Source organism: Dama dama, chromosome 21, assembly GCF_033118175.1.
Source record: "Dama dama isolate Ldn47 chromosome 21, ASM3311817v1, whole genome shotgun sequence".
Taxonomy (NCBI): Eukaryota; Metazoa; Chordata; class Mammalia; order Artiodactyla; family Cervidae; genus Dama; species Dama dama.
In genome coordinates, this window is record NC_083701.1 from 62,353,324 (window position 1) to 62,366,775 (window position 13,452).

At 38.3% G+C, this 13,452-nt stretch overlaps 1 protein-coding gene across 1 annotated transcript in view; it reads left to right on the plus strand.

The window, feature by feature from the left end:
- The window catches only part of RGS22 (regulator of G protein signaling 22), a 141,839-nt gene that overhangs the window by 11,269 nt on the left and 117,118 nt on the right, over nucleotides 1-13,452 (plus strand). Inside the window, exon 3 of the mRNA XM_061122762.1 lies at nucleotides 9,231-9,293. Within this exon, the coding sequence (XP_060978745.1) occupies nucleotides 9,231-9,293 (63 nt within the window). The remainder of the gene's footprint in view (nucleotides 1-9,230; nucleotides 9,294-13,452) is intronic.

Sequence of the window (13,452 nt, forward strand, 5' to 3'; positions counted from 1 at the left end):
GGCTTTCTATTCTGTTCCATTGATCTATATTTCTGTCTTTGTGCCAGTACCATACTGTCTTGATGACTGTGGCTTTGTAGTAGAGTCTGAAGTCAGGCAGGTTGATTCCTCCAGTTCCATTCTTCTTTCTCAAGATTACTTTGGCTATTTGAGGTTTTTTGTATTTCCATACAAATTGTGAAATTCTTTGGTCTAGTTCTGTGAAAAATACCATTGGTAGCTTGATAGGGATTGCAGTGAATCTATAGATTGCTTTGGGTAGAATAGCCATTTTGACAACAAACTGTGATTAAAGAGATGGGAATACCAGACCAGCTGACCTGCCTCCTGAGAAATCTGTATGCAGGTCAAGAAGCAACAGTTAGGACTGGACATGGAACAACAGACTGGTTCCAAAGTGGGAAAGGAGTCTGTCAAGGCGGTATATTGTCACCCTGCTTATTTAACTTATATGTAGAGTACATCATGTGAAATGCCGGGCTGGATGAAGTACAAGCTGGAATCAAGATTATTGGGAGAAAAATCAATACTATCAGATATGCAGATGACACCATCCTTATGGCAGAAGGCAAAGAGGAGCTAAAGAGCCTCTTTTCTTCCCCCCTTTTCTTTTTTTTTCCATTTATTTTTATTAGTTGGAGGCTAATTACTTTACAATATTGTAGTGGTTTTTGTCATACATTGACATGTATCAGCCATGGATTTACATGTGTTCCCCATCCCGATCCCCCCTCCCATCTCCCTCTCCACCTGATCCCTCTGGGTCTTCCCAGTGCACCAGGCCCGAGCACTTGTCTCATGCATCTAACCTGGACTGATGATCTGTTTCGCCCTAGATGATATACATGTTTCGATGCTGTTCTCTCAAAACATCCCACCCTCGCCTTCTCCCAGAGTCCCAAAGTCTGTTCTGTACATCTGTGTCTCTTTTTCTGTTTTGCATATAGGATTATCGTTACCATCGCTAAAGAGCCTCTTGATGAAAGTGAAAGAGGAGAGTGAAAGAATTGGCTTAAAACTCAACATTCAGAAAACTAAGATCATGGCATCTGGTCCCATCACTTCATGGCAAATAGATGGGGAAACAATGGAAACAGTGAGAGAATTTATATTTTTGGGCTCCAAAATCACTGCAGATGGTGATTGCAGCCATGAAATAAAAAGACGCTTGCTCCTTGGAAGCAAAGTCGTAACCAACCTAGACAGCATATTAAAAAGAAGACACATTAGTTTGCCAACAAAGGTCTGTCTAGTCAAAGCTTTGGTTTTTTTCCAGTAGTCATGTATGAATGTGAGAGCTGGACTATAAAGAAAGCTGAGCGCTGAAGAATTGATGCTTGTGAACTGTGGTGTTAGAGAAGACTCTTGAAGAGTCCCTTGGACTGCAAGGAGATCCAACCAGTCCATCCTAAAGTAGATCAGTCCTGAATATTCATTGGAAGGACTGATGCTGAAGCTGAAACTCCTATACTTAGGCCACCTGATGTGAAGAAGTGACTCATTGGAAAACACCCTGATGCTGGGAAAGATTGAGGGCAGGAGGAGAAGGGGATGACAGAGGATGAGATGGTTGGATGGCATCACTGAATCAAGGAACATGAGTTTGAGCAGTCTCCTGGCGCTGGTGATAGACAGGGGAAGCCTGGCGTGCTTCAGTTCATGGGGTTGCAAAGAGTTGGACGCGACTCAGCGACTAAACCGAACCCATTAAATAGTGACTTCCTGTTATCCCTCTTCCAGCCTCTAGTTACCGTTGTTCTACTTTCTGTCTTTATGGATTTGACTGTTCTGTGTGTGCAGGTTAAGTTGCTTCCGTCATGTCTGACTGTTTGTGACACTATGGGCTGTAGCCCATCAGGCTTCTCTGTCCGTGGGATTCTCCAGGCTACAATACTGGAGTGGATTGCCAGGCTCGCTTCTGGGGGATCTTCCCAACCTAGGGACTGAACCCACATCTCACGTCCTCCCACATTAGCAGGCAGATTCTTTACCACTAGTGCCACCTGGGAAGCCCTTGACTATCCTAGGTAACTCATATAAGTGGAATAATGCAGTATTTGTCCTTTTGTGTGTGGCTTATTTCATTTAGCATGACATTTTCAGTGATCATTCATGTTGTTTCATGTATCAGAATTTCATTCCTTTTCAAGGCTGAATAATATTCCATTGTATGTACATACCGTGTTTTGTTTATCCTTTCATACATCAACAGGCATTTGAGTTGTCTCCATCTTTTGGCTGTTGTGAATAATGGTGCTACGCACACAGGGGTGCAACAATTATCTGTTTGAGTCCTGCCTTCTCTTCTTTTGGGTATATACCCAGAAATGTATTGCTGGATTATAATGGTAATTATATATATTTAACTTTCTGAGGAATGGTGGCTGTACCATTTCACATTCCTACCAGCAATGTACAAGGATTCCAATTTCTCTGCATTCTCACCAGTACTTGTTATTTTTCATTTTTTAAAAAAAAATTGTAGCCATCCTAGTAGATGTGGAGTGATATCTTGTTGCTGCTGATGTTGAGTATCTTTTCGTGTGCTTATTGACCATTTGTATATCTTCTCTGGAGAAATGTTAAAGTTTTTTGTCTGTTTAAAAAACTTGGGGTTGTTTATCTTTTTCTTTCTGAGTTTTTAGAATTCTTTATATATATTTTGAATGTTAAATTCTTATCAGATATATGCTTTGCAAATATTTTCTCACATTCTGTAGGTTATCTTTCACTTTCCTAGTAGGGTCCTTTGATTCACAAGCTTTTAATTTTCATGAAAAATCATTTTTTTTTTTTTTTTGGCTCATGCTTTAGATGTCATATTTAAGAATACATTGCCAAATCCAAAGTCATGAAGATTTATCCTTATGTCTTCTCTAAGTATTTTATAGTTTTAGCACTTATGTTTTAGGTCTTTGATCCATTTTGAGTTAATTTTTGTATATGTTATAAAGAAAAGGTCCAACTTCATTTTTTGGCATGTGGATATCCAGTTTTCCTAGCACCATTTGTTGAAAGAATGCCCTTTCTCTGCTGAATTGTCTTGGCACCCTTGTTGAAAATTATTTGACCATTTAAGAGAGGATTTATTTCTGGACTCTATTCTATTCCAATGTTCTGTATGTCTGTCTTTATGCCAGTACTTCTTTGTTTTGATTACTATAATTTTGTCATAAGTTTTGAAATTAGGATATATGAATCCTTCAGTTTTTGTTCTTTTTCAATATTATTTTGGCTATTCAAGGTCCTTTGAAATTCCTTGTGAATTTTAGGATGAGTTTTTCATTTCTGCAAAAAAAAAAAAAGACATTGGGATTTTGATAGAGAATGTATTAAAATTTGTAGATTGCTTTGCGTAGTATTGTCATCTTAGCAATATGGTCTTTCAATCCTTGAACATGGCATGTATTTCCTTTTTTTTATATCTTCTCTAATTTCTTTCAGCAGTTTTTTAGTTCAGTGTACAAGTCTTTGCCTTCTTGGTTGTCATTATTTTCCCTACTATTGTAAATGGAATTATTAATTTCCTTTTTGAATGTACATGACTTTTTAACATTAGGTCTTATTCTTAAAGTAACTATATGTAATTTCTAATCAATGCTTTTAATGTTTGATCTTTTACTATTCTTTTGTAGTCTCAATTGGTGAAAAACTGTATCTCCCAATAGGTATTAAAATTTTTTAGACTTTTTAAACAGCCATTCAAAACTGCAGAAGTTGAAAATGAAATTTAAACTTAATAGTACCCCCTCTTTTCATGACAAATATGATGTTAAAAATTCTTAGGATAAACAAATTTAGAACTCAATAAAGTGTTTCAATTATTTCAAAATAATGATGAAATTCTATTGCAGTATATGTGTATATTTTTAAGGTGATTGTCTTGTATACTACTACAAGGATGCTTCAGTTGCCAGCAGACAGAAATATCTGTTGTATGGGAAGGCAAAGATTTGGGGCCATTTTCCTTCCAGGATCTCCTCTCCCTCTTTCCTCCAAGCTGTCAGCACCTTTGGCTGTGAACTGTCTTCTTGGACATCTCAAACAGAAACTCCTCCAGCAGCTTCATAGAGCAGTGGTGTGTGCTACAGCTGGCTAATAAATGCATGTCCACCAGCTTGAGCAACTCTTTGGCTATACTCAGTGTCTGGGCGCGGGATGTGGCTCGTAAATCACCATCTCAAGGGAAGCGAGTTGGATGAGGAGTCCCAGACAAGGTTGCCCATAGCCAGGGATCACCATCCTGGGAGCACCAGCCATCCCTGACTACTCCCGGTTGTCCTGCCATCTGAAGAGGTCTACTTTCACTCGACCATGAGTTCCATTGTCTGCACACCATGCTGTGTCACAGCCATACTGGTTTGGAGGCTCTAGTCTCATGATTGGCTTGTTTAGAGAGAAGGAAAGGAAGAATCTATACGTATTTTAGGAAGAAGCAGCAAAATAGGTCCCTCCTGATAAGTATAATTCTGGAAATATGGTTTATGCCGATCTCCTGGTGACTGATAGCATTCCCAGTCTAAACCGTGTCAGTTTAGGATTCTGCCTTAGAAATTAGATGAATGGCTTTGACCAGTGTGTGGATGGCTTAAGTGGATGTTGGAAACTTGGGTTATTTTTCTATTTGTGCCATTAGCTAACTGATTGCCTTTACAGTGTTTTGCTTCCCACCACTTCTTTCCTCATGCGTGTCTGTCTTTTCTCTGCATTATTGCCTCTCCTGTGTATCTTTCTAGATATAAACGTGGAAGTTATTTGAAATATAATTCAAATGCTGTTTTCCCCTTGAGTCTTTTCTGACTCCCCCTACCAAATAACATCTTTCACTTCTTTTGAAGGAAACACTTTATGTGGTAATTTTCTTATGGCAGGTACTATATTCTTTTTTGGACTATGTTTTTTGCCTGTATTTATCTAGTTTTCCCTTCATTAGAAGATCTTCTTTGTATATCTTGCATCTTTTAGAGTTGTGAAGAAGTTGTAATTTATGTCATTTGAGGGTCCAGCAAAATGATTTTTTAATCAATAAAAAATTTTACACATATAAACTATTTTGTGTAATCCTCTTTCAGGAAGAAGTTTTGAGCAATTTGGACTAAAAATGGAAAAGCTGACTTCACTTTCACAGATGGCACACCTGTAATACATGAAAAAACAGGTTTCAAGGGTGCATTCAACTTTGAAAAAATGTTCCTGCCTTCCATTGCATCATTCAGCAGAGAATCTGTGTTGCAAATTTTGTAGTCAGGTTCTTGGAATGATGTAATGGAGGAATTGATTGTAACTCAGTTTTCTTCTTGAGTGTACCACTAACCATCACCAGTTTATTGGTTATTTGAAAGATGTTAAACCTGGATAATGGAGGCTTAGTTCCTTTTACTACAGCCAAGTGACGGGACTGTGGAAATTTGTTGAGAGTAACTGAGTTGCTTCTCCAAATCAAGGCCTTAAAATTTTTTTTTTTAAACTAAAGGATTTGGAGATTAAAGGGTTTATCATATCCTTATAGGTTCACAGGACTTTGTTACTGATGTGACAAGATACTTGAACACAATGAACTAGAAACTGCAGTGGGAAAATACGTTCATTTATTGAGAGACACAGGCCTTTTCATTCAAGTGCGATGCGAGGACTGAGCAAATGGCGCTTGAAGGCCACACTTATTTCCCTTTTGGAGCTAACTGCCCTGATACCAGCAGAAACATTTATATTTAATATTGGTAGAAATTAAGATGCAGCTTCAGAAAAGAAATACAGATTTTGATGTATTTGAATAATACATTAAGTGTCCATGGTTGTTAAGTGCAGATGGAGGATGTGACGGGATGCCCAGGAAATGCCCTTTCCTGTGGGCTCCCAAGGGGACCTGAGGGGCTGAGAGCAGACTGCTCCCCAGGGGTCCGGGCCGCGCTGCTGGAGTCGGGTGTGCGGACTGGTGCTGCCAGAGACCTCCGAGGTGTCTGTCCATTCAGAGTTGAGTTCAGAAATCGAGAGTAAACCCTTGGAAGCCTTATGGCAATCTGACTGAGTATTGCTTTTAGCTTTTCTTTACTTTAACCTACTTATTTGTTCATTTATTTGACTGCCTCGTCTCAGCTGTGGCTCACAGGAGCTTCGATGTCTCGGGCAGCATCTTTTGTTACGACTCGTGGGCTCTCAAGTTATGGTGCACGGGCTCAGCCGTTGCCATGAGCAGGCTTAGTTGCTCTGCCACATGTGAGATCTTAGTTCTCTGACTGGCAATCAAACCTGCATCCCCTGCGTTGCAAGGCGGATTCTTAACTCCTGGACCACCAGGGAAGTTCCGAGAATATTGACTTTAATAATAAAATGTGCATATGTACTTACTCATGTCTGACTCTTTGCAACCCCATGGAATGTAGCATGCCAGGCCCCTCTGTCCATGGAATTTTCTAGGCAGGAATACTGGAGTGGGTTGCCATTTCCTCCTCCAGGGGATCTTCTCAACCCAGAGAGTGAACCTTCATCTTTTGCATCTCCAGCATTGGCAGGCAGATTCTTTACCACAGTGCCACCTGGGAAGCTATTAATAAAATATTTTTAAACTATTAATAAAAATAGTTAGTTGGGCTTGTATTATGTATATTTTTATTTCACTTTCTAGTAACTCATTCTTACTGTATTTTACCAAAAAAGTCTGTCTGAAATTGATTAGAGGGGAAAAAACAAAACAGGTGCTTCATCACAGGTGGTTTGGAAAGCACTGAGTTAGAGTCCCTTAGAGGTGTGAAACATCTGGAAATGACTATATGAATTTGAGGATTCTCTAGAAATTTCTGGTTATGTAACTGACTAGGTGATATTTAGGTCCATGTGTATTTATGAAGTACACTTTTTGTTTTACAACTAAAAGTTAAAAACAAAATGGCTAGTTTAGTAAAATAGGAACCATGCTCCATTACAGTTAACTAATTTCAAGTACTCACCCTTGCCACCTGTGGATTTTTGATCATGAGCCCAGTAGTGTAAAACTTGGCCACCCTTGTTGTAGCACAATGCCTTTACCTAGGAAATTTACCCAGGAAATCCTAAAAATATTTATTGAATTGTTGATTAGTTTGCTAGATTAAGTCCAGAGAATTGAAGTAACTCTGAAAGGTTAAAGTCAAAAGATAATTACCCTTTTCACAGTAACAGTTCAGTCGCTCAGTTGTGTCCGAGTCTTTGCGACCCCATGGACTGCAGCATACCAGGCCTCCCTGTCCATCACCAACTCCTGGAGACTACTCAAACTCATGTCCATTGCGTTGGTGATGCTGTCCAACCATCTCATCCTCTGTTGTCCCCTTCTCCTCCTGCCTTCAATCTTTCCCAGCACCAGGGTCTTTTCCAATGAGTCACTTCTTTATATCAGGTGGCCAAAGTATTGGAGTTTCAGCTTCAACATCAGTCCTTCCAATATTCAGGACTGATTTCCTTTAGGGTTGACTGGTTAGATCTCCTTGCAGTCCCAGGGACTCTCAAGAGTCTTCTCCAGCACCACAGTTCAAAAGCATCACTTCTTTGGTGAGCAGCATTCTTTATGGTCCAACTCTCACATCCATACATGACTACTGGAAAAACCATAGCTTTGACTAGACGGACCTTTGTTAGCAAAGTAGTGTCTCTGCTTTTTAATTTGCTGTCTAGGTTGGTCATAGCTTTTCTTCCAAGGAACAAGCATCTTTTAATTTCATGGCTGCAGTCACCATCTGCAGTGATTTTGGAGCCCAAGAAAATAAAGTCTATCACTGTTTCTATTGTTTCCCCATCTATTTCCCATGAAGTGATGGGACCAGATGCCATGATCTTAGTTTTCTGAATGTTGAGTTTTAAGCCAACTTTTTCACTCTCCTCTTTTACTTTCATTAAGAGCCTCTATTTCCTCTCACTTTCTGCCATAAGGGTGGTGGTATCTGCATAGCTGAGGTTATTGATATTTCTCCTGGCGATCTTGATTCTAGCTTGTGCTTCAGCCAGTCTGGCATTTTGCATGATGTACTCTGCATATTAAGTTACCCTTTTAGCCTCCACCAAATGTTACCTGCCTTGCTTTGCTTTGTTTGACCTTTGCCAGTGAGAATTTTGTTTGAGCATGTATTACTAAAATACTGCTATGAGGGTAGTAGATTTGTGAGATCCTGAGTTTGTTATTTAAACCAACTGAGACTTTTAGTAAACTAAATCCTTAGTTGTTGTCTTAGCCAGTGCAGAATTTTACTGAGTTCTTTGATATAAATCATGTAAGTGATTGTTTATAATTCTACTGTGATACTGCAATTACTTAAAGAAATTACCCTGAAAATCTACTTCTGAAGGTAGGTGTTAATATAGTATAATATCTTGCTTATACTTTCACACTATACTTCAATCAGTTTTTTAAAATTGGTCAGTATAAGAAGAAAATAATCAGCCATGTGGAAATAATAGCATTGTGTCATAGTGTCAACTTTCATGTTAGATTTGGGAAACTGAAATGTAATTATGAATAATAAAAACACACATACTATACAACAGGGTACGTGATGATGTGCTTTTGACACAATGGAAACAATTGCTAATAAAATAAGGTGTTTTATTTGGAAGAGACTTTGTTATTGGCAGTGACTTTCCAATTTTGCCAACTATAAAAGCAACTGTGTTGGTGGATGAGATAGTCATGGAAAAAAGTGTATACAATATTTATGATTAGAACACATGTGTTGTCAAAGTTGCTTCATGTAAAAGTGAAGCGTGACCCAGATTATTAAAATTCTCATTCTAAGGAATCAATGGGTTATTTTCTTCACTTAGTTCATTACTTTCATTAGGCAATTTATGGAGTTTTTCATTCTGAATTTCATCTTAACCCCAAACACTGATTCTATCTTTATTGATTCTGCCTTTATTTTTGTAAAATAAATATTTTTGATAAATCCATGGGAAATTTACTATGTGTACTGTTTTATACTTGTTGATGTTTGTTTATGTGTCATGCTATATTTCTCATGTGTTCTCTTTTCCAGCCAAGTATAGCAACAAGGCCTTTTAAGAGGATGTTTTTGTATTTCTTCCTTCCAGAGATTGTAACACTGTGTTCTATTTATAGGGAGGGTTCACTGTTGACTAACTGAAACAGATTGAAAGCTCTATATTATAATCTATCGATAGCAGAATTAGAGAATAATATTTGCATATTTTAAAGCATCTTGGCATAAGCTTATTAATATTGTGCTTTTATATTTTTGCAGGAAGATTCTTTGGCTACAGATGATTTCCTTGTGGACTACTTTAATGAATTCCTAAGCCTTCCAGTGAGTGTATTATTATGTTCTGTGGAATATATTATCAAAGCAAAATATTGTACACACTGGGTTATCTTGTGAGACAGATTTATCAGGGATAGTATTTTTTTTAAAATACTAATTAAAGCATTTAGATTGTTGGAAATGCTCTCAAATGGTGTCAGCTGCAGGAATGAAACAGACAATCGAAAATGGCTCAGCAAGGTAGTCTTTTCTTCTCCAGAAGGGTGCCTTACAGACAGAGGTCTGGGAGCAAGCACATCAAGTGGGACGTTTGCTGGGTTTTTAGCCCAAAGATACAGGTTCCCTCCCCTGGCTCCTCATAGGTTGAGGACCACAGAGTTACAGTCTTTCCTGGATGTCGCCTAAGTTTTTATTGGACGATTGGTAACTATTTCCCCCACCCTTTTAGTTTTTTGCACATGTACAGGATAAAGCCCGCCAAAATATCCTTATGAGGAAAGAGAATCAGAAGCTGAAAAGAACAAAGGTTTAGTAATTAGCCACCATTTTAGGAAATCTTATTCGCAAGCCAGCTATATACCTTTCTGTTCAACTATTCTAAATTTCTTCTTTATTTCTTATAACTTCTCTTTTGATAGAAAAGACCATATCTTTCTTACAAGATAAAGTTGTGTCTTTGTATGAAGTTAATCATTTGGGTTTGAATCATATTTAGGAATTAGTATTATTGAAGAAAGCTGGGTCAGTTATATTACAATAAAAGTAAATAAAAGTAAAAAGGAAAGCTGGCATTTTTCTAACCATCAAAAGCATTCTGTATAGTCTTGTACAGTTGTATTTGGGTATTATTTTAGTCTTTGAACAGAGGCAATGAGAGAATATAAAAACATTTAAGAAACTAAATTTCTTGCCTCTGGGCAATCATTGGTATCATCTTGGACAGATATTAAAGTGGAATTTATGTTTAAAGCAGCTAGCATTTTATATCAATAGTAAATAAGATGTGGGACACTGCTGGTGATGTATCATAGGTAGATACTAGATAAGAGATTTTTGGTCTTAGCAGTGACAGAGTAAGTACTGAGGGGTTTAGGAAAAGTGAAATGGGGATGCATAAAAACACTGATACTACTGTATAGAAACAGAGTTCATCAGGAATGTCAGATGAAAGAAAGATAAAAAGATTTTTATTATTGTTTTGGAAACTGTTTCATTCAAATACTTACTAGGGAAAATCTGAAATACAAAAAAGTCTCAGGTAATTTTAAAGGGATTGGGCCCTAAAATGAGCAATGTCTTAAAGCCTAACTACAGAAAATGTGTTTTGAAGGGAAAGTACTAAATGTGTTTTTTCTTTTTTTGCCTAGATTAGTTTTTGTGCATATGTATGTACTATGCCCACACGTTTATTTGTTTTGTTTCCTTTTTCTCAAAAAGAATTTGTGTTTTCTCCTCCATGGGGTATCCTGGGTCTCTGAAACCATCACGGGGGTCAGGTCAAGACACTACGCCACGCTCTCCCTTTCCGGCAACAGGCTTGAGCCATGTTACAGGACTCTCCGACAGCTTCCTTTGTGGTCTGACTCTTCACCTTTCATCATCCAATTGTGTGTTATAAAATACCCAACAGAGTCACAAAATTATTGTCAGAATTTTATTCTTCTGGATTATGCAGTTTTTCCTCTAGGCTCTGCATTCACCATTCTTCCTCCAAAAAAACAAACAAACAAAAAAACATTTTAGTGAAGTTTTAGAAAGAAAAGTCTTTCTTTTGGGTTTGATTTCAGTTTCTGAAAATGTACATTTCATTGTCTCGAGACTTACGATTATATGGACTTTTACTTGGTCTAGAAAATAAATTCCCCCCACCTAATTTTCTTCTTTATTAAAAAAAATCTATCTTAAATTATAGAAGAAATATTAACAATAGTATAGGAAAGTAACTTCAAATGTAGGCAGAGTTCAGCCCAAATCCTGTCATCCAGTTAGAACAGACATAAACTTTTCGTGTATATTTGTTTCAAGGCTTTAGTTGAAACTGACTTAGTGTGGTTTCTTTTGAACTCTGTGCAATAATGTTTTTCATCCCTCAGGCAGTTTGACCCCTTCATGTGTCCCATGCAGCCCACCTGGATGACTTCTCCTTCTTTTCTGTCTCTCCAAATCCTTCTGCTTTTATATTATATTCATTGTCTCTCTGTCTCTCTTCATCTCTCTATCTCGTCCCTTTGCATTTACATTTGGTACTATACATTCTACATATTAACTCCTTATGCTTCATGCCACAAGATGGGGGAAGGGGAGCTATCACAGGTTTGCAAAAAGCATTTGGGGGCAGGGAGGAGAAGGAATAATGGATTCTCAGACCAAGTTACTGGCAAGATTCTAGAACAGATTAGTAATGTTTGGTTTATGAGCACTTAACTAAGAATTAGAAGCCAGCATGGGCTTACTGAGAATTAGTGAGCCAAACTAATCTCACTCTCTCTGTCTTTTTTTCCACCCCCCTCTCTCTTTTGGATAGTTATGAATTGGTACTTTAGGGAACTGTAAATTTAATGTATTATGATTTCAGTGAATGACAATAATGATAATAAATTGAGCCATCTTACTTCCTGCTCAAAACTTTGTCTAGTGGCTCCTCATTACACTAAGAATAAAATACAAAATCCTATATAATCTGGCTTTTGCCATCTGTTGGGCTGTATTTCCTATGCCTCTTTTGCTTGCTAATCCTTTTCCAGCCTAGCTGGAAAACTTGGCCTTTTATGTTTCTCAAATGTGAGTATGCTAACTGTACTTAGGGCCTCTCAGCCTGGAGGGCTCTCCCCTAAGATATTTGTATCACTTTCTCTCCGATTTAAATCACTCTGTCCAGAAAGCCTTCCGTCCCAACCCTGTCTAAACAATACATGCTCCACTTATGCTGCTGTATTTGTCTTCAGAGCCCTGTCATCATCTGTGAAATTCACTCTCAGGTATTTCGCTAATCATAGCTAGTAGGGGTTGACTCTTAATAGCCGAACTTGGAAGTTGTTGAAACTCCTTAATATGGACCCTTTGCGATTTGGCCTCAATGTAACCTTTCTAGCTTTATCTCTAGCTTCATACTTAGGTCATCCTGTGCACTCGCCCACCTTGGCCACACGAATTGTTCCTCTGCTCATCTCCCAGTGTAACAGCTGGAAGAGCAGGGAGACAGGACTGTGTGACCTCAGCTTCTTCACTCATTGCCCATGTGATCTCAGGTATATTCCTTAATTCCTAAGTTCCTCAATATCCCTTTATGAAAACAGTAGAACTGTCTTGCAAGACTGTTAGAAGATGAGGTAATGCATGTTAAGTACCTGGCACAGATTTAGTGCGTCTCTCTTCTTTTCCTTCACTAACCAGGCCGTCTCATCTTCTGTTCCTGCGGCATGAGGGACAGTCACGCTTTAGTTGGATTGATGGATTATTGTCATTTCAGAGAATAATCTGTCCCACACAAATCTGTCATTGGCTTTGACTTTTAAAAATTATTATTTATCAAAGACTTGGATGAAACATTGCAAGAGAACTGGTGTTTTTCCAGCTTACTCAGCTGGTGAGTGACAGGGTCCACCCAGGTCCACATGGCTCAAAAACTTGTCCTACCGCACTGTGGTGGCTGTAGAAATGGCAGGAGAGGAGCAGACTGACAGTCTGGATGACAGAGTCTGGTCTCATTTTTGTCATGGTAGTCTGGAATATGGGCTAAAATAAGCAAAGCTAATGTGTTTTTAGGGTGCATTAATAGAAATGTAGTTAAGATCAAGAACAATATTAGTCTGGAGCCTAGAAGGCACTCATTAATGTTTGTGTGTTTTTTTCCGCATCGGATTGAATTGTCAGACCACATGTGGAATATTGTCTTGTATTCTTGGTGCCATATGTTGGGTTGCTCTGCCAAAGCAGACTCTGGAAGACTTGGTCAATGAATGCTATGGAAACTACGTCAAATGAGTGAGGGGTGAAAGATGAGTGAGTATTGGACCTGGTTTGGGAATGAGTAGACATGTTGTAATGAAGCAGCTCTTTCTAAATATTTGAAGATGTGACTGAGGAAGAAGGGTTAACAGTTTCTGTGAGGCTCAAGGGCAGAGCCAGGGTCAGCACATAAGAGGAAAAATTTTCACTCACCAGAAGAAAGATGTTTAAAGATGGTTTTCTAACCATAGAGTGG